At 35.7% G+C, this 26,575-nt stretch overlaps 1 protein-coding gene across 4 annotated transcripts in view; it reads right to left on the reverse strand.

Moving 5' to 3' along the window:
- Positions 1–4,571: 4,571 nt before the first annotated feature.
- NIPBL (NIPBL cohesin loading factor) overlaps positions 4,572–26,575 on the reverse strand; it is a 143,923-nt gene continuing 121,919 nt past the window's right edge. For 3 of the 4 annotated variants that reach the window (XM_062017349.1, XM_062017347.1, XM_062017350.1), the window contains 22 exons: positions 26,250–26,464; positions 26,046–26,148; positions 25,071–25,169; positions 24,828–24,974; positions 23,536–23,670; positions 22,044–22,142; positions 20,753–20,806; positions 19,831–19,939; positions 19,124–19,260; positions 17,449–17,589; positions 17,035–17,128; positions 16,771–16,925; positions 16,422–16,512; positions 13,554–13,727; positions 12,854–13,044; positions 11,941–12,048; positions 9,619–9,819; positions 9,077–9,223; positions 7,409–7,704; positions 6,916–7,090; positions 6,146–6,331; positions 4,572–5,583 (listed from right to left, as the gene is read on the reverse strand). In XM_062017349.1, the coding sequence (XP_061873333.1) occupies positions 5,218–5,583; positions 6,146–6,331; positions 6,916–7,090; positions 7,409–7,704; positions 9,077–9,223; positions 9,619–9,819; positions 11,941–12,048; positions 12,854–13,044; positions 13,554–13,727; positions 16,422–16,512; positions 16,771–16,925; positions 17,035–17,128; positions 17,449–17,589; positions 19,124–19,260; positions 19,831–19,939; positions 20,753–20,806; positions 22,044–22,142; positions 23,536–23,670; positions 24,828–24,974; positions 25,071–25,169; positions 26,046–26,148; positions 26,250–26,464 (3,423 nt within the window). In that variant the 3' untranslated portion in view covers positions 4,572–5,217. Of the gene's footprint in view, positions 5,584–6,104; positions 6,332–6,915; positions 7,091–7,408; positions 7,705–9,076; positions 9,224–9,618; positions 9,820–11,940; positions 12,049–12,853; positions 13,045–13,553; positions 13,728–16,421; positions 16,513–16,770; positions 16,926–17,034; positions 17,129–17,448; positions 17,590–19,123; positions 19,261–19,830; positions 19,940–20,752; positions 20,807–22,043; positions 22,143–23,535; positions 23,671–24,827; positions 24,975–25,070; positions 25,170–26,045; positions 26,149–26,249; positions 26,465–26,575 lie in introns of all 4 variants that reach the window. The other variant, XM_062017348.1, reaches the window with a different exon arrangement.

Raw genomic sequence — 26,575 nt, forward strand, 5'->3', positions numbered from 1 at the left:
ACCTCCAGCTTTTGGGAATTTTAATTGCAGTTTGGGTTCTGTACTATTGTCCTATGAGCATGAATCCTAACAAGAGAACCATATGCATAAAAAGGGGACAGAGGAAAGAAGGCTGTTGCCTAAAGAGAATGTAGATCTCCAGTCTGTGCTTGTGAAGCCAAAGGGAGAAGCAGATGATCCCCTTTATAGTTTCTTTAAAAAATACATTAACTGTAGCAACAGATGTCGGCTGTTTTCAACAAATTTTGTAGCCCTCTACAGTTAGGAAGAGAATTCCAAGTGACAGGTAAAACAGAAGCTATGTTGGGAGAAGGGAAAGGGAGTACATTGAAAAGGAGCTGATTGACCACAAACGGCACTGGGGGAATGAGGTTTACAGCCAAAACTAGGTGGTGCCCTATGTAACATGTTTTAGGGGCTGTACCATAGCTTCCTGAAGACCTAGGCTACATTACACAGGCAGAAGCAGCATCCTGTTTAAAAACCAGCATCCTGGGGAGGTAGAAATCAGCTAAATCATCACTCCAACTGTTAGGAAGCAGGATATTTGTTTTTGAAATAGAAATACAGACCTTTCAACACACTTTCAAGTACAGTGATGGAGAAAAGGTTCCGAGGTCAAAATAAATTTCTCAAAATAGTTACTGAAACAATAAGAAGTACCTGCCACTCTGTGTCACAAACGGTAACTGGGATAGGCAGTTATTTAGTGATGTATTTTTCATAGCCCGGTGTAGCAGACTCCCTTGCCTGGATAGATGATGAATAATATGGATGGCACACCTTTGAACCACCACTACCATACTGATGTTCAGTTGCCTGAGCTGCTGCCACTCCATGCAGAACAAACTCTCCCCTCCCACCCCCTCAGCTGCCTCTGAACTAACCCTCAGGCTAAGGATATTTTTTGAGGAGGACATCTGGAGGAGACACTGTTCAACTTGGGCAACTGCCAGCAGGGTATGCAGTTGCATGCATGGCAATGAAAATTATTCCTTTCTAATACATAGTGAGGGGAAACTGCATCTGAATCCTATTGAAAACTGGAAACGATGTAGTTATGTCTGATGGGTTGAACAGAGACTGGCGAGAATTCTCTCAGGACAGTGAAAAAATGGATTTCCTGGATGCCTTACAGGTGTCTCAAGCATAACTTGAGAAAGGGATCAACAAAGTGTATATGCGTTGTAGGATAAAAACTTGGCAAGTTCCATTTTGGAAAGGTTCAAACTGAACTCTTTAGAACATTTATTTTAAATAAATGAAATATGAAAATACTATAAATTTATTTGTATATAACAATAGCACTTTAATATTTAGTCAAAGATCCATGAAGCCTAAAAACTCACTACTTAAATTAAGAACTCACCCATTACAACTGAGTACTTTAATGATGACAAATTGTTTGAGGGATATGGAAATTCTTGCAACATTATGGTGTGGCTCTTTAGTGAGTGGAAGCAAACTAGGATAGAGGACTTCTGCCTTGTGCTCTCGTTGTTTCTAGGGCAGAAGACCTTTGGCGTATGGGGCACATAACAAAAGCATTAGCTGTGTGTCTGAACTCAGCTCCACTCGTATCTGACAGGGGGCTCTGAGTCAGAATGTGTTGGCTTTACATCATGGGGCAGCTGAACAGTTCGGCTCGTGATCCTGGAGCATGAACGATACCCACATGGAGGCAGAACATCCCACAGCTTAACAAGCACTCAATGAGTGAGACTCATCACAAACTCCTTTTTGTCATGAGCTACAAACACACTTACTATTTCAGTGCTACGAGGTACTTCATGTCAGAGCTAATGTTTAGCACAACCCAGTTATTCCACAGTAACAATATTCTCACTAGTTGACAACATGCCAGCAAAACAAAGGCTAAAGTCTGATTCCTTTTAAACTTCTGAATAGCTTTTTTAATAGCCACATCTTACTAAAATACTTATGCTGAATATTGTCCATGCCCACCTTTACACAAGTTAAGAGCTGTTAATATAAGCAATAACGAACCTCAAAAAATTACTAAAGGGCATTATGGAATTGTTTAAAAAAATATTTATAATTAAAGTTTTGTCAAAAACTATTGTGATATTTTATAGCTGCAGATAATGAAAATACTCAGGAATTATTCTGCAATTTTACAGTACTGAAGTGGAAGATTAAAAATAAAAATTTCATCATCATTTACTTAGACTGTAGAAGTGTCTGTGTTTTCTTAAAAAGTACAATATGGCTAGTGTTAGGTCAAAAGCTTGAGAACATCCCTTTGTTAGGTAAGCTGCAGCAACAAGTTTCCACGTACAGAACCTGTACTCAAAGGGAGAAAGCAGCAATAATAAAAAAGGTCAATAATCATGATAGTTATGTGTGTAAAAACCTATAGCCATATGGTGAAAAAAATGCTACACAGACACATCAACACAGAGGAGCAAAATCCTGTCATGGTATCAATTGCTGCACCATAGCACTTGAAAAAAAATGATTAAAAATTAAACTGAAACAAACCACAACTACTTACATTGGCATGTGCTGTTGCCAATAGTGTGGTTCACGTTAGTAAAACTTTGACTGCTACCAGAGGCTATAGCACTGCACTGGTTACAGCTGCAACTTAGGGCTTCCTGTGTTATACTACTGAAAACCATCAGCCCGTGTTACACACAACTAACAGGAATTCGGGTCCTCAAAACGAACACTGCTACCTTTTTCTTTCACATGTTGCGATAGGTGAATGTTTGTGATATGCCAGACTAAAGTAGGTGTTACTCTGGGTGATACAGAAGGGGAAAAGTAATCTCTTACCTAGTGAGAACCTTACTCAGTTTATTCAATAATCTAAGATTAATTTTATAAGCATATTATGTAATAGCCAACAAGTCCCATCCAGGAGCATGTATGGTCTCTGGCGTATCACATAATCACATAATGATTTGGAGCAGAAATGCTCCAAATCCTCTCAACTAAGGCAGCTTTAGGCTTCAGGTTTCTATTGCTTAGTTATAATTTCTTTCTGATAATTTCATTCCAGTCAATACCAAGCAAACTGAAACAACCCTCTTTCTTTGCTACCTAGAAAGCCACAAGACTGGCAACAACTTGTTTAGGCTAACACAAATGTGTATTTGTATTTACCTATTAAAAGCAAGATTCTTTAATGTAAGTAGCACAACAAATGGCTAAAAGATAACTTCATTTTAGATAGCATCTGCACAGAATTCTTGTTTTTGTCATTTGGGAGTTTCCTTGCGAAGATTTCCCAACTCTTTTCTAGTAGTAACGCGTGACATGACATACGACTCCTCTGTTCTCGAAGTATGAAAAGCTGATTCTGGCCCTGAGAAATACAGTATTTAATAATGTTTTTTGCTAAAAAAATGTCCTGCTTCTGGAGCTGCAGGGATGACTTCTGCTTTTTCTACTTCTCCTCGCTTTAACAACTGTTATCTTAGTTTTTGTAGAGTGAAGAAAACATCATTGACAGTGAAAAAAAAAAGGTTCCAAAATACTTCTGTTCAGAAAAACTCCAGTGGTGAAACAGCAAAAAAGGTATTTCCCATAGGAACAAGTACTAACTAGATTCTGAGGAGTTATTAATCATTTCAGTTTAATGTGTTTTTTTGGTACATGAGAATATTTTAGAATACTGTTACTACCCCTCACAAATCAAATAAAGCATTGGAATTCTGCAAGCTAGTTTTCATAAAAACAGTGTCCTACCATAAATAAAGTTTGCAAAAGAAAACAAAGATTTACTTATTGAGAAGCACCTGTTTTCCATAAATACATTTGACAACACAGCAGGGTTCAATAGTCTCCTAAAAAGTTCCGCTGTTTTAGATTTTTTTCTGTTTGCAAATATCCTGCTTTTCTTACTCTCTAGGAAGGCGAACTGCTGATGAAAGGCTGTGGCAACACAGTTTAAGAAATTGCTTCTGAAAGCTTTCAATAGCATTTTTTTTTCAATTTACAAAATGTGAAAAACATCTTTCAATTAGTAAAAAAAATAGTCTAATATACAAACATTTTTTTAAAAAATTAATTAGTGAAGGAACATAGCGTAATTACCCAGACTTAAATCCATACACTCCTCAGACACTGGTACCTATTTCCTCTTGACACAAACCTCTCTATGTTAAGCCAGAGAAATGCATACATGGCCAGTTAGTTGAAGCAAAATAGTAATTCAGATTTCCTCAGATTTAAACTACCATAAATTACCATTTGGACAGCATTAGAAAGAAATTGAAGCATACAAGGAATAAACGATAGTTTCTTTTTATATCAAAATGTACTCTTGAAAATGTGTTTGGCACAGTGTTAAATCATATAGTTAATGCTAAATATTGTAGGATACAATAAAACCCTGGAGTTAACTTGTGTTTATACCCTTTAAGGGATAAAAATAAAAAGATACCAATTATTCAGAAGTCAGCCTATACAAAGTGTATAAACAATATTTTGTGTCTTGTTTTGAAAACCACTGATATAGTAAATTTTACATAAAAGACTGCAAAATAATAGAAATGGATTTAAACAGATCTTTACAATAAGAAATTCAAATGGAAACAGACAAGTAACAAAGAGAAGTAAAAAAATTTATTGCAGTATTCATTCCACCAGATTTGCTGGGGATCCCTTTTCTTGTATTATTTCAGGGTGACCTAATACATCAAAATCTACATTTACAAAAACTCCTCCTGCAGATAGGTCATAGATACTGCATGCTTTTTTTTTGCCTATTTTTTTCTTTCCTTTTTTTTTTTTTCTTTTTTCTTCAACAGAATAAATTATATATCCAGGAGATTCTGCCATTTTACAGCCTGGAAAAACAATGCTTCCCTGGAAACTGGGCTAAGCTAAAGAAAGCCATCGCTGCTAGGTTAAACTCCAAGAACACTTTATTAAGAACATTAACAGACTAATTTCCAACATTCACTTGTTTATTTTTTTTAAACAGAAAGGTTTTTTTTCAAGATATAAACAATTTTTTTGTTAAACTATAATACAGTGGGAGTAAAAATGAACTGAGAAGTTTCTGCTGCACAACAGCGAAGGAAGCTCCCACAAAAATGTTTACCAAACATTTCCTTCTTTTTTTCCCGCGTCCCAGGTTCCATTCTTACTCTTCATTTAACTGATTTTTTTTTTTTGCCAGAAAGTTGGTATTTCAAGTTTTTTGTTATTTCAATTCCTGTAAATTTGGCTGCACGTACAAATTCATTAGCTGGAAGTTCCATCCTTGGCGGCATACAGCGATCGTAAAGTCTGCACAACTTTATTAGTCAGCTTATTAGCACTCGTTAGAGCAATTTTTTTGTAAATAATGTCTGACTCTTTAATAGTGTCTACCCAAGGCACCAGTTTGCGGCCATCACGGCGCTTAGCCTCAGTCCAGGAGCCACTGTAGGAGCCTGCCATCCACTGAACACTGAAGCCATTGCTGGTTTTCTGTACTACTCTTGCAATTTGTGGTCGGTCTTTGTACTTTGGACAGCAAATAGCGATGACATCCATGACATCAACACTTTCATTCATCTGTGCTGCCAACTCCGTAGAGTCTGAATTTCGTTTTGACCTTCTCAATGACTAAAACATTGGGGGGAAAAAAGACCAAGTGTTACACAAAAGAACTTTAGTGAAATTATTGCTTTTATTGCTTTTAATCCCTTGACGCCGGGAGTTGGGATTTCCCGGCACACATTCCATTGCCGGCAATGAGACGCACCGCGACCGCCAGCGCCAAGGGGTTAACATATCCTTGTAAAACCACATACTCTTAATTTGTACCCGTGTCTTTATCTCTTATTGATATATAAAATTATATATACACATGAATCATAAAGCTACATAAAAACTTGGCAACAATAAAAAGGATAACACACAGTACATTCCAAAGGAAAATTAATAACTTTTTATACGGGATAAATCTCATTTCTAGTTTGGTGGTTTTTTATTGTCTTTTCTGTTAAACTTTCTACAAAAGTTGTATAAACGGTTAAGTAGAGAATCTCTATCTACAAAATGCTTTTCTTTCATGTGGATTACATTACTTGGTGTACATTTAATATAATAGACTGACATTTATAAGCACATAAAAATCATTTTACGTAATACGCTGCGAAATACGTTGACTCCTCCTCCGCCTCACCCCTGAAGTGCCTCCTCCTCTATCCTCCCCATCACTCTCATCGTCCTCTGTCTCAGCTGCATTGTTTTTAGGGCTGCCTCCTCCAAGCAGCGAGGTAATTGCTTTGTTCCGAGCATTTGTGCTAGCTGACACCTCTCCATCTTCTTCCTCTTCATCAGGATCCAAATGTTCCATAAGGAGCTTGAACTATTAAAAAAAGCAGGTAAGTCCACATTGCAACTTTGAAAATAGGGATTCATATCACAGTACATTCAATAAAAGACAAATAGCAAGGGTGAAGAACACAAAGGTAAACTAGGGTAATACGAATTATAGACAACTTCAAACTTGAATAGCTTATCTTTTGTTCTACAAACTTTTTCTTTTCCTCTCTTTTGTAGCAGATACGTAAAAGCTTTCTTCCCGTGTTTCCAAAATTGCAACTTTCCTCTGATGGGGGCAGGTGTGGGGAGTGCAGAGAGTAAACATACTAGGTCTACTCTCTGTTCCTATCATAGAAAGGGTCAGAGATGAAGTGAACAGTTTATATGGGAGAGGCATCCAAGATGGATACCAGAAATTGGTAAACACTCCATAAAGATGAATATCCTTTAGTTACAATTAATTTTCAGCATGTTTAAAACTGTTAGAGATCTTTTAATGTCCTGAAAGGAAGTGGTGTGTCGTAGCATTACTAGAACTTAACCTTTTGAAGGCTTCATCCAATTCCACTTTCAAGTTTACATCCGTTTGAAAGGATTTAACGTTTTCCACAAAGCAACTTTACTTACATCTAAGTATTGTTTTACTATACTCCTCTTCACTTCTTCAGTGATCTTGGAATTAGCCATATCACTCCGCAGAAAATCTAGAGTCTGTTTTGGATGGAAATGAACTCCTGTCTTCCTGTTTATCGCTTTGTCATAAACTTTTGCAGATTCAGATGGAGAATATTTCTGAATTTTACTGTTTAAAGAAAACAAAAGGGAACAGGCTTTTAGGGAAAGTCTAAAGTAATTTCCAGGAAAAGTTTTTTAAATGTTCAGTATAAGTAGTTATATTTTAATTATTCCATATACAGTGGACATCCTGGTAAGAAATGAAATCATTGCTTTTTTTAAGTCAACGTTCAACTTACCACAATACCACTGATGTATTTTCTCTTTCACAAATCTACTGCTTAAACAGTTAGTTACAACTAACTCACAAAAAAAAATTTCAAAACTTCATCCTTTAGAAGAACTCAGTAGATAACAAGATGGCCTACTATCTAAATATACTTACCTATCAGAGAATCCACAAAGGTTCTTCAAATGCTGTTTCAGCATCAAAAGTAATAATATGCCTTGGGAGACATTTGCAAATTCAATTAAAGGAGCTGAATTTTCTGGTAAACATTTCATCACAGCATTTATGTCGTTTTCTTCATCGGAATCTGAATCAGAGTCCACTCGTCTCCGTAACCTCCGAGGCTTGGAAGCTTCCTCGTCACTCTCGCTCTCACTACCACTGTTGCTGTCACTCTCAGTCTCCTCATCTGATGAAGGTTTTCTTTCCTTTTTTTTGTCTTTCACCATAGACTGCAAGGCAGAGAAGTTTACACACATTCCAAAGTTAGAGTAAGTATCATCACTTCATCACTTATGTTTCTAAAAAAAAATTTTCCCAAATTCACGACTGGCTTAAATTATCAAGAGTTCCCTCAGCAATATTACAAACATGTAACTCAATATTCAAATTGTAAATTATTCATGGCAAAAAGACGCTGAAAAATAGATCTAAAGCCCACACTATCTTGCAAGGCGGGTACAGAATGAACTGAGGCAACAAGTGCTCCACTGGCATGCTACTCTTAAAAAACTGCTCAAGTTCATTACTAGTAACAGTAAAATTCAGTATATTTGACAATCAATGAGGAAGAAAATTCTATTTTTCCTGTGTGTGGATATAATTCCCGTGTGTCACATAGAATTTTAAAAGACAAGTATTAAAACAAGCTTGAACTAGTCTGTACTAAATGCAAGTCTATGACATCAATTACACTCTGATCACAGAAATGCTCAAGTGATACATAGTATTGATAATAATCAGTTCTACTACTTGTTTAGCTACAGAATTTCACAAATACATTACTACTGCACACAGTATGACTTTTCATAACATATAACTTGAAAAGTCCTAAGAAGGATCTCATCCTTTCGGTGCTCAGTGCTACACACTGGTTCCCAATCTGAATGATGTACTGTCTCCTTCTAGCAGATTAAAAATTGCCTTTGGTAGGGTGAGAATTCAAAGCATTTTCCAAGCATCAGCTGTGACTTGTACTTATTAGTCACACTGGGCATTCTACAAACATGTTTGCTTCCTGACAGTTTGTGCCTTCTACTGTTTAAGTTGCCCAGAAAATGAAAAGGCTTTAGTGTTTAGGAAGCAGAGGCCTTTTCCCTTACAGGGCTGTGTATTGCCATAACAACAGATATATCATGATTCAGGTTCTTACATGTTAACTTACGAAAAGACATATTGCACAGTATTCTCTTGAAATAAACAATGATGTCTCAGGCAACACACATGCAACTACCATCAGCTACTTAACAGTAAAATAGCTAGCCAACTGGATTTTATTATTAAAATTATGGAAACAATCTGAATAAACTACTATTTCATAATGGTTCCAGGTGTATGCAATTAATTTTTGTTCAGCCGTAACAGGGAATGATGTAGACTTGATCCTAAGATCTGAAAGTGATTCTTTTTTTTTAATAATGTAAGCAGAAACGTAAGGAAAGTTAGGGGACAGAAGAGAAAGGGCTGCTTGTTTTTAAATACTGGTTACAAAGTAATGCTACTGGTCTGTATCACAATAATGGTACCACATACAGTGAAAAATCAAATTACAGACAAGCTTGTGTTGCCACCATAATAAACACAATAAAATATAAATGCACATACCTCTTTAAATGACTGTAGTAGGTTGCTACCAGAAACTGATAGTGTAATGTCTATATGGTGCATTATAAATAGTGGCTCTTCCTGTGTTTGATAAGGAAAACAGGCTAGATTGTCTGCTATGTACAAGAGCATATTCACCTCTGTTTTCTGGAAATTAAAAAAAGAGAGAAGTACGTATAAATGCACATAAATCTTAGATTTGTACACTCATCCTGTGTTCCTAACAGCCTACAGCAAAAACCTGACCACAAATTTTATTCTGTGTGACCCTCAACTAAACAACACACACATGCAACATTTAGTCGTACCTGAAGACAAATTATTTCTGATCAGTTCAAACTGGCTATAGAGAGGTACAGAATGACACAAAAGTAACAGAAGAGTTCTACCATGTACATAATATTATATAGGTAAACACCTAATATTACAAAGCAAAATGAAGTGCATTGGGAATAAAGCTATCAATTATGTCATAAAAATACACTTAAGCTTGTAATGCTGTATTTTCACTTCTTTTTAAGTGAAAGAAATGTGATGCTTACTGCAGTATCATCAAAGAGGTTGAGTAAAGAAATAAGAAATGCTCGTCTGTGTTGACGGTTCCCTCGGATCATGGAGTACAGGTGTGAACACAATGCACTGGACGATTCATCGTGTCTAAAACCTCTTACAGGATCTTTTGGGAAGGTATTAATCGCTTGCTGTACCTGGTAAGACATCTTCATACCAGCCACTGCTTTCATCTGAAATGGAAAAGTATTTTTTTAATTTAAACTATTGCTTCCAAAGCAGTAAAACTTACTCCTTCTAAGTGGACGATCATCTGAAGTTTAACTTCAAACATGTACTGAGGTGATACTAGCTTTTAAGTTGGCCAAGGGGTTAAACCAGAACTTGTGGCAAAGATCAGAAGGTCTTGTCAAAACTGCTTTCACTGTAAATTCTGTTAGAAATATATAACTAACCTGTTTACCCACGAAAGCGAGGTATTCCAATTTAAATGATTTTCAAGAATATGAAATGTTTTCATACATTAACAGAATATTTTACCAAATATGTATGCTTTGTATCACTTCTAGTGACATCAACAACTGAGTCCTATTAGTACAACAGGACTATCAAACAGAAAATGAGGATTTTTTGGCATATAGTTTTAGAACAAAGCTAATTACTAGTTAGGGTGCATATTCAACTCTTCTCATGCCACCTCTGATGCTGTTCATCTGTCTCTTCATCTACACATTGTCTTAAATCCAAGCTGCCTACACAGGAAGTTTCATCTTCACCTCCTGGATTAGGTATCTGGATGCCAACAACGATGGAAATCTCCAAGTGCAGTGGAATACAAGCAGATAATGAGAAGTCCCACATGTAGTACACACACTGAACCTAGGCTGAGGCCTTCTGAAATCAGGAGAGTGCTGTAGCTCAATTTTAGATCTTAAGTAGAATTATTCACACTATACCACAACTTCACAAGACCTCAGATTTTCCTTTCATCAATGTCCCCGAGAGTCCTATGCTCCCTCTGCTTAGATCACAATTTATAAAGTCTTGATGCCTTAATGTTCTAATATGTATACACTAAAGACTTCTACTTTTACAAGATGTTCTCTTCCCCAGTCCACTGATACTGGAAAAGCATTGCTAAACATTATGAAACAGTTGTCCTTACCTTTTACTAAATAAATGATCTTGATTAATATTCAGTGAGAAAAATATTACTGTGAATAATTAGAGGAATTATGAATTATAGAAATTAAACTAAATAAATGAAGAAAATCTTGGACTGGAAAAGCCACTTCAAATTACCTTTTATTTTCTACTTGTAAGATCAGAAACAAGGGAAGCTCCAGAAAGTGGCGACCAGTCACTGATAGTGCTCCACAGGCTCAGTGTTTAGGCCTGTTTTGTTTAATATCTTTATTAATAATCTCGATGAGGGGATCGAGTGCACCCTCAGTAAGTTTGCAGATGACATCAAGCTGGGCAGGTGTGTAGACCTGCTTGAGGGCAGGAAGGCTCTTCAGAGGGTCTGGACAGGCTGGAGCGATGGGCCATGGCCAACTGTATGAGGTTCAACAGGGTCAAGTGCTGAGTGCTGCACTTGGGCCACAACAACCCCATGCAATGCTACAGGCTCAGGGAAGAGTGGCTGGCTTATATCAGAAATGACAGGATTGGGGAAGTGACCGTTGCCTTGTACTCAGCACTGGTGAGTCCGCACCTTGAGTGTTGTGCCCAGTTCTGGGCCCGTCAGTACAAGAAGGACAGGAAGGTATTGGAGCATGTTCAGAGACAGGTAACAAAGCTGGTGAAGGATCTGGAGCGCAAGTCTGATGAGGAATGGCTGAGGGAGATTAGTCTGGAGAAAAGGAGGCTGAGGAGAGACCTATCTTTTTAGGTAGTTGTGGGGAGCAAAAAAAGATGTTGTAGTGAAGTGGGGGTCTGTCTCTTCTCCCAGGTAACTGAGTGACTGGACAAGAGGAAATGGCCTCAAGTTGCACTGGGGGAGATTTAGATTGGAGATTAGGATTAACTTTTTCACTGAGAAGGTTGTTAGACACTGGCACAGGCCTTCCAGGGGGGCAGTGGAGTCACCATCCCTGAAGGTATATAAAGGGACACACAGATAAGGTGCTGAGGGACATGGTTTAGTGATGGACTTGGCAGTGTTAGGTTAGTGGTTGGACTTGATCTTAAAGGTCTTTTCCAACCAAACAATTCTAAGAAAGAATCAAAATAATCAACTGCTTGTAGTTATAGTCTGTTGCTTTATATTGTTTTTCTAAGTTGAAGTGCAGATATTAAACCACTAGAGAATACAACAGTATTTTGTAAAATAATAAATTAGAATTACTTACATGAATGAACCCAGCATATTTTTTGTCTATTTCCACCAACTGCTGGTCAGCTTTGTTTCGCATAGAAGGCTCTGGATCTGTGCCCATAGCAATCAAGTACGGCACACACTTGAAAAACAAATAAAATATTTATTCAGAGTCATTGTACCTCTTTTCTCAGCCTTTGTTCTTCTACTATATTGCCATTCTTGTTATATTCTGGCTACTGCAGGAACTAGAATAGGAAGTTCTGTCACTTACTACGTGACTACCTTTTGCAAACAAACAGTACAAAATACATGAAAAATCAGCATTATAAATGACAAAAATTGTGTGAAGTTTCAGGCAGTATTTCCATTTCTCTCGAAAGTCAATTTTCACTACCAAAGATGCCATTTAAAAAAAGCAACTCCCCAAACCACCAGTTACATGTTTTGTTATGACTGAACATGCAGATGGCTACAGTCTAAAAAAAAAAAAAAAATACAAAAACATTATGTAAGCAAAGAAAAATGGAGAGGATTACTGAAGTTCTGACATTGACTGCGGACTTCCACAGTGTTTGAAGGACGTGGGGACTGAGGTGGAGGCAAGGTGACACACTTCCAGGATAAAGAATCAAATGAAGAAAACAATTTGGCATCCATCTGAAATTTTTAACAGAAATATGCTCCCATGTACATTTGCATATGTTCCTCAGGTACCAGCTGGGCTTTTACATTTTGATCCAAAACCAGCAACTACAGCGTTTGGAATCTCACTGACTAAACAACCTAAGACAGATTTCAAAATCCACCTTCTGTAAAGGCCTCTTGCTACTTTAAGAAATTACTGTAACACAGGAGGAAGAAGAAAACTGGAAATTTAAGTAGTAACTATGAAGACATCTGAAAACCTGAAAAACAAAAACTCCCACCATAAAAGCGTACCATACCTGAACAGGATGGATGAGACCCTGATTTAACGTCAGTGCAATGACATTTAGAGCAAAGTGGCGTACACTGGACTGAGTATGAAAGAAAGCCTCAAGGACCTGTTTGAGATATAGCTGCATGATGGAACTACTCATCCCTGAGGAAATATCACCCATTTCTTTCAAGTCTTCCTGTTTTGCTACTTTTTTCCCTGAAAAAAGGACAAAAGCAATCACACACCGCAATGTAATAATTTCCTTTCCCATTACTTGGTGTATGCTGATCTTTAAGCTTTACAGCACATATATATTTCAGTTATCTTAAAATAGGTTTATGATCTCATGAAATGCACATCAGTCTGATGGTACATATATATCAAAAAAACAGAGACAGGACTTTAGTTAAACTTGTGCTTTTTAACAATGGGTTTTAATTTAAAATTCTTATGTATTTATTATATTCTATCTGTAAATTAAGCTTAGAAGAAATTTTGATTAAAAGTATTAGTACCATCATTACAGCAGTCATGCATTCTGGATTGCTTCCAAGATTTATGCACCTTGAAAGTAAAATCCTACACTTTTTAAAAAATTATTCTAACATACTTCAGGTGCTATATTAATAACCTGATAATAACCTTAAGTGACTCATATATAGTAATGGTACACAAGAAAGTTAGGTTTTGCATTCTTCATCAGCACAGAAAAACTCAACACTTACAGTCTCTGTCTGCCTGCTGCATACGTGTATCCTCCTCCTGCAAGTAAGTTTGGAGGTTTTTTAACACTTGGATTTTTAAGTTTACTGAACAGTTCTTATCTGAAAGAATGCTGTTGTACAAAGTCTTCACTTCCTGTTCAAACATTAAACTTGGGTGCTGTATAAATGCAAATCCTAAAGGTGGGAAAAAAAGGGAAATACTCAATGTTATTAACATCTAGAAAGTGTATTTCTGCTTTTTAAATCTTTCCTTAAAACAGAGGTAGGAAATTTATCTTCTCCCACCAGCATAGCTTTTTCTAGTCCAAACAGTATTGCTCTTCTATATAAACCATCCATAGCTTTTAAGAAGTTCTGTTAGCTGTGACAGTTCTATTAGTCGTTAATCTGTATGATGGATAAAGATGGGGTGCTGACACAGGTCAGCTGCACTAAGAAAGTTGTACATGTCTGGGAGCATTTCCAGTGTAGTGGCCCACACTCAAATCACTAGGATCTCTGAAGAACAAGGGAGGAATGTTACTAAAAATTACCTATTGTTTTTCTAACACAATTCTACTGAAACTGAAGAGTTATCAATATGGAGACAGATCAAATGTGAAAAGACTGATAAATATGAGAAGCATTTAAAAATAAAATACTAAAAGAAAAAACCCGACACCAAGCACAGCAGAATTTATGCCTCTTGCTGTTATTATTCATATACCTATTAACGTCTTCTCATCAAAACTACCTGAAGTCTTCTCAAGACTACATGTGTTGGAAGACACAAACTACAGAATTGTTTTTAGCTGCAGCCTCACCCTTGGCAAAGAACTGGTTGTTCTTAGTCTATATTTAATTTTTTAAAAAATCTAAATTAGTGAGAGTATATATCCCTTCAGATCATATATGTAGACTTAGAAGTGCTGCTGACAAATGATAGAGTATCATAAAAAACAGTAACGGGAACAATAACATCCCAATTTACATTATCTTTCACTACTTATTTAAGACTGTTTGAGAAAAGCAGACATTAAACGTATCTTTTATGACTACAGGAAACTAAGACTGACGTATGTCAAAAAATAGACTAACGTATGAGAAGAACAAGGAGAAAAAAATGAAAGCATATAAAATTATGCAAAAGCACTGTATAAAGATAGCTGAAACAAAGGGGAGACCGAATCAAATTCTAAAAACTGGCTCCATACACACAGAAAAGACAGTGGAGATAAAGGCTAACTCCAGGACACAACCTCCGTGTGTTTAAGGTCTCCTTTCCCTCTCAAACCAAGAAGCAGGTGAGGTGGATAGGAAAGAGGAAAAAAGGAATAAAGAATGATGACAGTCTTTGGATCAAATGATATAACCGCACACTCTGTAAAGGTATGTATTAATGTTTAGAACTTGACCACTTCTTGAAGTTCAACCCATTTCTTAAGGATAATTTTACAAATGAAAAAGCATATGCATGTCTTCCATAGACCTTTTCCCTTCATTCACTTAAAGAAGTCTAAACCATTATTGCTCTCAGGATATTTTTTCACTCCCTGTAAGTGGGGAAGAAATCTTATTGATGTAAGAATTTGTCACGGGAGATGAAGAAAGGCATCTGCTGTAATCTTTTAAAGACTGAGTTCAAATTTCAGGGCTGCTCTTGTCACACCTTTGTTTTCACTGAGTTGAGTCTTAGAGTAAGCACTGAACTTGGCTGTGCAAGACATTACCTGTTTGATACTTATAAATTTAGCTAGATTTACTAATAAAATTTTATATGTTCAACCTGCCTTCCATCTGAGTTCATTCTATAATTTAGAAACATTTTTGGTGAATGTAATATTCTGCATGTTCATGAGCAAAGTAATAATGTGTATGGTTAGGAGAGAGCCTCTCTCACACAGGCAATACTCTGCACTACTGTATGTGTTGTGTTACCTACACATACTGCCTAGAAAAACTCCATACAGTCCAGAAAACTGTAGCACTGCTTCTGCCATAGAGGAAACTCTAAAGTCATTAATCCCACTCTGCTGTCTGAAATGTTCTCATAGAATATGAAATCAAGATTCAGTCTTGATCCTTATCCTTGGAGCCCTCCCTAGTCTGAATTGAAGCAAGTAAAAACCCACCTAAACAGCAACATAAAGAGGCAAATTCTTGTCCACAGTTAAACTATATAATGCATGCTCACATGCCTAAGAGATAACTTTCATTAGACTAAGCCATATTCATGAACTGAACTCTTCCAGAAATCGAGGCCTATGTTTCCAAAGAAGATTCTCTCCCATTTTTTATCCTTAAGCAGAGGATGAATATGATACAAACCACTCAATGGTAGTTCATGTAAACCACTGAAGTATCATACTAATAACTTCACAATCTATTTAAAAAGTGAAACACAGATAAAATCCCAAAACAAACTGTAATATTTAGACTATGATATCATCTCAGTGCTTTGTGAACTCTCATAGAGCACCCCCCACTTGGCATAAAAGTGACAAGAGTTCTCTTCACTCCTACAACAGAATATCACTTGATATGTTCAAAGGTTTTCCAGCACTTTTTCTAGTTTACTTCAACCATACTTCATGGACTGAAAAGATTTGGAGTGATATCATGCTTGTATGTGGAGAAAAAAGAATCTCTCCATTACTTTGAAAGTACACTGTACTACTTGTTCACACATCAAAACACATTTGCATCTGCTCTGCTGCAGAAGTATGCAACAGGAACCCTTTTGCTGCTTTTCTATAGCCAGTTCTCAAATAAAACACACAGTAAATTTTCATCTTAAACTCCCTTGCCACTACACAAATACATGAATGCCTATTGATATGCGTGGATTCTTACTGCAGCAGAATACTACAAACTATTAATATTTCTTACCAAGGCCAATAATGGCTTTTGTCTGTACTTCTTCATCTGAATGCTTTGTAAAATACATCAGCAGTTCAAGTACTTTATCCTTAATGTTAACCTGAGCAAATGAAAACAAAAATAATAGCTATTTGAAGATGAAACAGATTTAATCTCTTACAGAAAGTAAAACAATTGAAAAGGAGAAACACAGTTATTGCATGGCCTTTGCAAAATGACGTTTTAAAACAAAAAAAGTGCATTGTATGTATTATGAAAAAAACCCATAGCTTTGAGGGACTAAGAATAATGTGTTCTCAAATTAAAGTGCAATGTTCAAAACATCTAAGACATGGAGAGTAAATACAAGTTATTTTACCTTACTGTTGCCCTTAAAATCTTCCTGATCAAAATCAAAATGCCGACATAATGCTCCAACAGTGAAAAGTGACCTAAGGAGTGCTGGTTTATTGGCAGTAAGTATTGTACTGTTGGGGTCTTCCTGGTGTTGACTTTTTAATTTCAAAAGTGCACCTACAGTAAGATAAAAGTGTTGATCACAGTGTTAAATTATGGTGTACCCATAAGATAAACTGGTAGCCGATACCAAAAAGTGACAATTACATGTTGTATTTTCACTTACCATAGTATCTATTAAAACAGGCCCACACAAATTTATAGTTCTGGGTGACTTTGTTCACAACAGCTCCAAGACAGCTCACACAATACTGAACAACCTACAAGCAAGAATAAACTAATTAATTATATATTCAGAAGTTAAAATTGAGATTTTTGTGAAGTTATATAGGAGAAAGCTACACTGAACTAAAACTAATGATCTAACAGATGTAAAGTCCATCTCCTAGACTGCTCTGAAAACCTGGTCAAGCTTGTTAAAATATACCAACGACATATGTAAACTCCTGTAAGCCAAGCAAACTGATTTTTCACGGCTCAGAAGTTATCTTCACAGCAAAGACAGACTTTCCTTTAATTAAAGTCGTGTATTACACAATGTGAAGTGGAATCAGCTGAATAGTAGCATTTAAAAGCTTACTGTCATGCCGTATTTGATGATGAGTTTCATGAGGTCCTCCTCAATAGTGGCAAGAAAGGTCTCACTTGGGTGCTCCATCAATGGCACTACAAGCTCTAAGATTTTTGCAACATTGCATATCACCATGAAATCGTTCTGGGTCTGAAACGACAGTATTTATAGTGTTCAACATTTATGTTGCCTATAAACTCAGTATTATTAACATGCACTGACAGTCAAAAATTCCAATTCATGTAAGATACTTGGTAATGATCTAAGAGATTTTTTTATATGGTTCACAACTGTTATCAAATTGCATATTATTATGAAAGGTAGTTTTGTTTTGTACAGAATTTCTGGAAAAAAAAAAATCTGTATGAGCCTCTCATCAAGGCTGTGATGGACCTGAAAACTTTTGGTCTTAGCAATTTTTTGAGTCCTATAATAAATCTAGTGACTCTTCCTGACACATACACACTAGAGAATACACAATATCTGGAAACAGGTGTCAGCAAAAAAATGAAGTTGTATCTACGTGCCTTAAACAAAATAGGTAACAATGTACACAAATGCCAAAATTACAATTAAAATTACACTGGTTTGCATTATCATGACTGTATTCTAAGTAAGGAATCTTTGGAGAACATGTATCTATTAAAGTTATATCCTGCTAGAAATTGACTTTTTTTGACAAATCCAGCTCATTAATCAGGCAAAGATAATTCCCAAATGCTACTATGAAGCTATTTAACATATTCAAGCTGATAGTACAATAAGTACAAAATAAGTGTAACTCACTAAATAGGCTGCAGCAAGTAAATGATTATATGACCCTTTCCTCTATCATTTGACCAGAAGCAGCTCTAGAAGTCTTTTGTAAATAAGCCTAGAGAACAGCTCCAGGACTAAATATGGAAAACATGAGGCTATACCTACAATCTAAGCTGATAACAATTACTCAAGCCTACCCTGGGCAGCTACCCTAATGTAATGGATTGCTGCCACTCACCCAGACTCCTTGAGCCATGGCTGCACGATCCACCCTTGCTCCTTCTGCCAGATCAGAGGTTCACCATCTTAATTGAGCCAATTGTGCTAATGAAAATGGCAGAAAGCACCAGAAGGAGGAAGGCTACTTTACCAGAGTGAGAGGTTTCAGCATCATAGGTCTCTACCATTTTTGTGAGCTGCATTGTCTAACAGGGGAATACAAAAACACAAGACCTACGAAAGCGAGAGGTGTAGTACAAAAGAGGATGAAGCAGAACATTGTGCTTCTGATGTATATGCTATACATCAGATCACTATCTGATGGATCCATATCCTTAGTCTTAAGATCACTCTGTTAAATATTAACTACTTTTAAAACTTTGACTATAAACCAAAACAATTTTAAGAAATTATTTCATAACAAGTCATAAAGTGCATCTTAGTTGTCAATGCAAAGAGGTAACATAGGTTTTGGTTTCATCTGGCTTTAAAACATGAAGGTAGAGGGTGAAGGAACAGTATCTTAGAAACTACAGAGATCACTGAAAGGACCTAGCATCTTCAGAAGCTATGATGCCTATGAAATAAACTGAAAATGTCAATTTTTCTTTTCCTACCTTTAATTTCATCAAGTATACACAACAGTCATTCATTTTCATGCTTCATTATGTGGAGGAAAAAAAAAAGACGGATTTTCTCTACTTACACTACATTTAGTGGTCAGGTATGGCTGCATGGTCATGGCATGTTTGACCATTAGCTGGGGCCTGATTTTGCTGAATAAGAACAAAGTGGTTATGCAAGCAACCAAGCGACCAGAATTTACACCTTTGTTGTCAGAATCTGCAAAAGATTAGAAAATACAAAAAAAGATATTAAGTCAAACAAATGTTTGAGAAATGAAAAATATACAGCTTGAACTTCATTTTAATATCTCATTACATTTCTCTCAAGATCACTAGAGAGTATTCTTATTTGAGGTGAAAATATCATGTATTAACATTTGAATGTGGTTCCTAAATACTTGAAAAAAGAGACAAAGATGCTTCAACAACATCACTGTTTTTTAAACTATTTACACAGAACACTAGCCTAGCCAGTGATTCCTATTACAAATGTAGAATATATTAATGCAAATAAAGCTTGCCAGGTTTGTTCCAGTTTTAGCGATCTAAAGTTTGAGCAAGTCATTTTAAAAGTAGTCCTGTTATTGTGGTTAGCATGTGAAAATTAGCTTTATTATTTTATAGAGCTCAAAAGTTCATAATGAACTTAAAAGCAATAATTCATTACCATCAGTTTTGTAACAGGAATTCTGTAATGTAACTTTTTGTGAGAGTAATCAAAAAAAAGGTGTCATATTATCATATAAAATTCAAAGGAGTTTAGCTACTGGGTTGTAAATAATATTACCTGATAAAGATTCCTCATATTTAAGAATGTGCTCAACCAAATTATCAACAAGTTGAGTACAAGCTTTCTTCACAGGTTTATACGAGGCATCCTCTTCTGACTTCAACAGCTGTAGTGGATGAAACAGAAGATGACTTAGAATTAAAGGTGTATTCATTTACACTGGACACACACTGGTTTTGCAACAATTACTACAGATACACAAGGATTTTGCACTACAAAGGTCTTTATTTAACTTCTACGTGAAAGTTATATGGTGAAGAAAAAATGAAGACAAATTAAAAAAATCAAATAAAAATGAAAGTGAAGAAAAATTAACTGCAAGAAAAGTCCAGACAAAGTTCTACTGTTTCCTGCATTGGGATGAAAGCTAACTTTGTGCTTAATGAAATAATGCAGAAAACAATAATGTAGTCATACTTTCCAGCTTTTAAAATGCTTGGAGAGAAGAAAAAGAGCACTTTCAAAAGGAATGCTTTTACCATTAAGCAAAAATATCAAATGAAGTTGAAAAATATTTCTATGAACAATTTCATGAGTTAGCCTTCTGTATGATTTTAGGTACTGAAATTGTGTCCATGAAGATCCTTTAACACATAAGATGGACAGAGAGCATACTATGGCCTTGTCTTAATGTTACTTATCACTGAAGAGACTATAAAATTAAAATCAACCAAACAAAACACCTCCCAAAACCAAGAAGTGGTGTATTTTTAAAAATAGATCTAAAGACAAAGAAATTGGCCGATACCTAGAAAATTGCACAAATGAAGATTCAAAACAAAGATGTTTAAATGGCATGACTTGAATTTGTCTACTGTAAAGGACTGCTTTTGTAGTCCCCTTTTATGTATTCTTAGTACCAAAAGAAGTGTTACAATTCTAATAATGATTGTGCCCTACATCAAAATTCATTACTTACATTTTGAAGAAGCTGTTCAAACCAATCATACCCTGTATCTCTACAAGCTGCAACCTAGAAGTATTTTTGAGAATAAACAGGTTAATAAAAAAGGTAACTGAGAAAAAATTACATAAATACAGATGCGATCTTAAAAAAAAACAGTAAACATGCATAGATTTATTTTCATACACATTCAGTACAATGAATTCTGTATCTTTGGAGATCTGAAACTGTTCTCTGCATTTGAAGAACAGTTTGCTCCATTTAAGTGACTCCAGAATTTATATTCCATGCAACACAAAATCTATGTATGTCACTGGAGATTGGTGGCCCTAACAAATTTTGGTTTTGTACAACATTTTGCAGAAGTTAAAGAACAAATACAAGTCTGACATATTAAAAATGAACCTGCATAATTACATATGCAGATACATACTTTTATATAAACAAAACAAGCCTTCACTGGTATCATATGTCATGAGCAGCTCATATAAGCTCCAAAGTACAATTGCCAGAACTGAGAGTTGTCATATTGATGACTCAGTTGTCAGACTGATGACTCAGTCTGGAAAAATGCACACTATACCACTATTTTATATAAATAATAATAAGTAAGATGAAATTTAAACCCATAATTACAAGTAAGGATGGAAGTGCTTTTACTTGATATTTACATCTTGATATAATTGACATGAAAACACCTCAGCACAGTGGTTTTACAGAACACATTTTCCCTATAAATGAAAGCATTTGAAACAGATTTTTTTTTATTTTGGAGACATGCTACTTAGGTTGCTGCTCCTAAAAACCAGATACAATTAAGCAGACACTAGTTTACTCTGAGTGCAAACATGATCTTGTATTTGTTAAAAAGGCTTATTAATATTTCAAAATAAATGTTATCGATCTTTTGAGTAAAAATTTCTTTTGAGAAACAACTTCCTAGTTAGGCTTAACTAGGAATTCCTGGAAAATATTAAATAGATAGAAATTGGTTACGTTTTAACCAAACAAGTATTTTACACAACTTGAATACAGTGTGTAGCCAGTTATCATTGCCAGTGGATTAGTGAGCATTTAAAGTATCCTACAGCCTGTTTCATCAGGTAAATTATTTTGGCACACATTCTACATCAGGATACACTAAAAGAAAAAAATCTGACAAATTCATAGAATCATAGAATGGTAGGAGTTGGAAGGGGAATTTAGAGATTATCTAGTATTCTAAAAAACTACAGAAAATATTTTAAAGATAGTGAAAACAGAATCAAATTATGCACACAATTTAACTCAAATTCGTTTAACATACCACATCGGTGATGTTTAATATTTTCCTTGTCATTGCCTCTTTGTCATGGTGTGGAGTTGGAGTAAACCAGAGCTTCTGGAATGTCTCGTTTACTAATTTCTGAAGGAAAAGAAAAATGTCAGCAGACATAAACAAACCTGTCTGGGCTCAGAGGTATTATTTCTAATTCATCCATACAATCAATTTGTTGATGCGTGCCATTTCATAAAGAATTACTCAACTTAAGTGAGACTGCTGTAGGAAATGTTACCTGAGACAAATCCAGCTCTACTATGACAGGAATGATACTGACCTCTAAGCAAGCTTCAGCAAAATGATCAATGAGTTACCACCTTCTTGCATTAATTTGCATTCCTCAGAAAAACACAGTACCCTGAGAAGCTGATAACTAAACACAAGATTATGATTTCTACAGCAGAACTAGTAGCAACGGTAGGTTTCAAAACAGCTGTGACAAGGTGGGAAAGCGAGAGAAGCCAAGTTTCTGTACCCAAACATAGAAAGCATGTTCCCTTCCAAAGTTTTTGAATGCAGGACAAAACAGAAGGAAAGTAAACAAAATTATTCCCAATTTACTTATAAGGCGTATGGTTATAAGAAGCTCTCCTCATTGACAGAAATATGAAAAATACAATGAAGATAATGTTTCATCATGTCTCATTGTTACAAAACCAAGGGGAAAGAAGAGAGACCAAGGTCATCCTCCTTTCCCAGCAGCATCTTGGATCCAGGTGTTCATCTACTTCTTGATTAACAGTACTCTCAGAAAAACACTTGGCATTATTGTATTTCAAGTGGTAAAAATACATGTCTCAGCTTTAAAGTTGCAGATTTCAAATCCTACTGAAAGTGTGACTCAAAATTATTAGAGGTGTGTCCTTAATTACCAATCAACTTAAAATTATTTTGCCAAGTCCAACAAACCATCACTGTAAGTTTTATATTTAACATATAATTTCAGTTTTGTGTCCTTCTGCAGATACATTGCACAAAGAATGGAGTGTGACCATGTAACATTGTAAGAGGAATAACTGAGTCACTGAACATTCAGAATTAATGTAAAATTAGTACAGATGAATACTTTGTAATTTTTACATGCTGAACTTACAAGTTTGGCATATATTATTTCAAGTACTTAATTTTGGCTTATAGTCATTTTGTTTGCAGAAAGAAGTTTTATAGGACAATTTTAGTTGTTAGAAAAGAGAAGTACCAAAGACAATACTTCTGATAAGAAAAAAAACCTCTAGAAAATAACTTTTAAAAATCATCTGTCAGCAAGGACTTCAAGACATAGAAAAGAATGGAAAAACAAGTCAGAGAGCATTTAAAAAACCTAAGACACCTGCTCTCAAAAATTACAAGTTAATAAAAGTCATAAATGTTACATAGGAGCAATGCAATACTGTTTTGTTTTTGTCTTCATTTTGTCAAAATATAGAAACACTAAAATAACAACTATTAAAATCCCGAAGGATACGTTTTATTCTACCTTAATGCCTTCCTCGTCATTGACTCTGCGAATCATTTTCACACACATCTCTGTAATTTTGGGAAATGTCGGTTGTTCAATGCAGATATCCCTAAGTATCTTTATGACTCTTTTTCTGACACTGATACCAGTATCCTGTGAAGAGAAAGCATTACACTTTTAAAAATAAATCAGAAATATTAACTAATATATATAGCTTATGAATTAATATTTGAAGATCATCCAATCTGACTTGCAAAAACTTTTTTAGAAAAGGCAGCCGAAATATTTTGGAGTGCATTTACAGAAAAGATCAGCATGACCTCTACCATTTTTTTTGCAACAAGTCTAAATGTTAAGTCCCCAGAAGGCTGAAACTGCTTCCTCCATTTACAGCCTCCCATCTAAGAGCTAATGATGTTGCTAAACATGTAATTCCACTTCTTAATTCTAGAGCTTTCAAGCTAGATATGATACTTTAGCTACTTTGTTGGAACACAAAAATTCTTTGTAGATCTGGACTGTAGTATTTCAAAGCCTTTGGATAAAGCTTATGGATAAGACACATGCAAGCAATCTCTTCAATTTTCCTAGGCTTTGTCTAAGGAGATGGATAAATAGCTTCACTTCATATTACCTTATTAAAGACCTGTTGAATATGAACATCAGGATGAACTACTTTATGCATGCTCATATGCACATGCTGTTACTTATCTCCCAAACCCTTTACAAACATGTTTTATCATGTACATATGGCGGACGAGTAGTATTTGACTAAAAACCTGACACAGATCTTAAGACAGTGTTATCTTGCAGTTTATTTGAACGTCCTGTCAAAAATAACTTTCTGTACACAAACTCTAGTAAGAACTACTAAAAACAGCATAGAAAGCCAAACTAGCTTTATCTTTTTTTGTTGTTTTCTTTTGGATTAGGAATGGCAACTTTAGACCACCGTTTTGTATTTCTTTCATCACCCACACTACTTAACTGATCTCAGTGGCCTGTATCTCAGACTCAAGAAAAGTGGAAAAGTTCTTAATTTCACCTAATTTGTAGCTTAATAACGGAATCTGAAGGAATATAATCCTGGTTCTGATGCAGTACAACTTTTTATACATGTTTACCTTTTGAGGTAATAAACTCTCACCAGAAATAAGTGATGCAATTTACAAGGTTGGCCTTAAAAGCAGGATCCTCCCCATTAATTTACTCTTGGTATCTTAATTCCATATTATTAAACACATGAACTCAGTTAAAAACAATTTTTCCACTGCTACCTATTTTATCATAAATATCACAAGTCACCATACCAATATTCTTTCTATCAGCATGTCATAATACTGTTCAGCAAGCTGAGGGCGACAGAGCACAAATCGGCCAAGAAGTTCCACAGCTGCTTCTCGTACACTAGTGGAGTTATCCATTAGCCGCCCATGAACACCTCGTTGCATATCCAGCTAAAAAGAACAGATGAAATACAGATTCAGAGTAAGAAACAAAGTTTTAGGGACGACAGAAGAATGTATATGTGTGATGGATATTTCCTTTTTTACCCTGGCTAGAATACTGGGGTCTACAGCAACAACCTCAGACAAACACTTCATGGCTTTTGTTCGAACAGCAATTGCATTTTCACCAAGTACACGTAGAATCTAATAAGAGAACAAAAACAAAGATTCAGTTGCTTTAGAAAGACAGCAAATAATGTTTAACAGTCAAATATGCAGCAGAAAATCATGCAAACAATTTACTTAAAATAAGAACATCTGTCTGCTAGAAACTGAATGTCTTCTCAGACAGTAACTGAAGGTGCAAGCGATGTTCCATGGCAATAACAACATGGATATTTACTAGGATTTGCTATGTCCCTAAGACTGGTCCAAACAAGACTTACGCAGGGTCTGTATGTTCAACCTAAGTCCCTTCATTTTAAACTCTACTTTTGTCTTTCAGTTGTGGCTTTCACCATGGTTCTTATGACAGCAGAGTTGGATTTGCACATTGTAATTTTAAGAATGGCTCTGCATGCAGATCCATAATAAGTAACTCAACCTGAACTAGTACTGGAGTCCCCATGCCAACATGTTGGTGGTGTCTTCCCAGAAAAGCAAAGGCTCAACAGTTGCCAAATGACAGCTTTGAAAATGACACTGAAAGCATTGAAAGCAATTGACCAAGCTGGCTTGTATTTTCAAATCAAATTACACTCAATTTAATGAGTTAATATTGCCAAATGAGCATGAATCTTACAGAACTTTGGAAATTACTGTATACATCTACTTATAATGATTTTGCCATACATATACATGGACAAATAAAATAATTTATGTACAATATCACAGACAAAAATACATGCAGGAGAAAGAAACATAATCACTTTTGTCATCAATACAGGAACATGAAAGCACACGGTGTTATAGAGACCTGTTAAATACGTGTGCTCAACAATGAACAGATATGGCACACTACCAGAAAAGTGAGTGGAATCAACCATATTTCACCATACTAAGTCTTGTGGCACAGTTTACCTGTGTCAAATAAATATCGAAGCTCTGGGCAAACGGCCTCATAGAGGCCAAGTAGCGAACAATCAAACATGCATCTTCGTAGTCCACAGTATCAGAATTCATCCTGCAACAAATTCCATGTGTTAATGAAGACATCTTTATCAAATATGATTTCAAAACATCAAATTCATGGTTAATAAAGAAATAAGTACAACTGAAACATACTTTAATGTACTGAACTGAGATGGAGCGGTTTTAATGATGCTGCGGAGAAACTTTTTCCGACTTTCTGCTCTATGCATGATTTGTCCTGTGGTCTCAACATCTTTTGCATGATGAGTTCCTTCAGATGAATCCTCATCCTTCTGAGATTTAATTGCTTTCTCTGTCTCCATAGTTGTATCCCGGAACCACTGAGCTACATAAAACTTCCGAGAAAACTGGAGAAACATAGCAGGATGAACAGAAAACAAAACAACAAAGAGAGAAAAGGAACATTAACAGACTAAAAATGTAATTAAGTGACTCTAACGTATCAACATGTTTTGGAA

Source organism: Colius striatus, chromosome Z (assembly GCF_028858725.1).
Source record: "Colius striatus isolate bColStr4 chromosome Z, bColStr4.1.hap1, whole genome shotgun sequence".
Classification (NCBI taxonomy): Eukaryota; Metazoa; Chordata; class Aves; order Coliiformes; family Coliidae; genus Colius; species Colius striatus.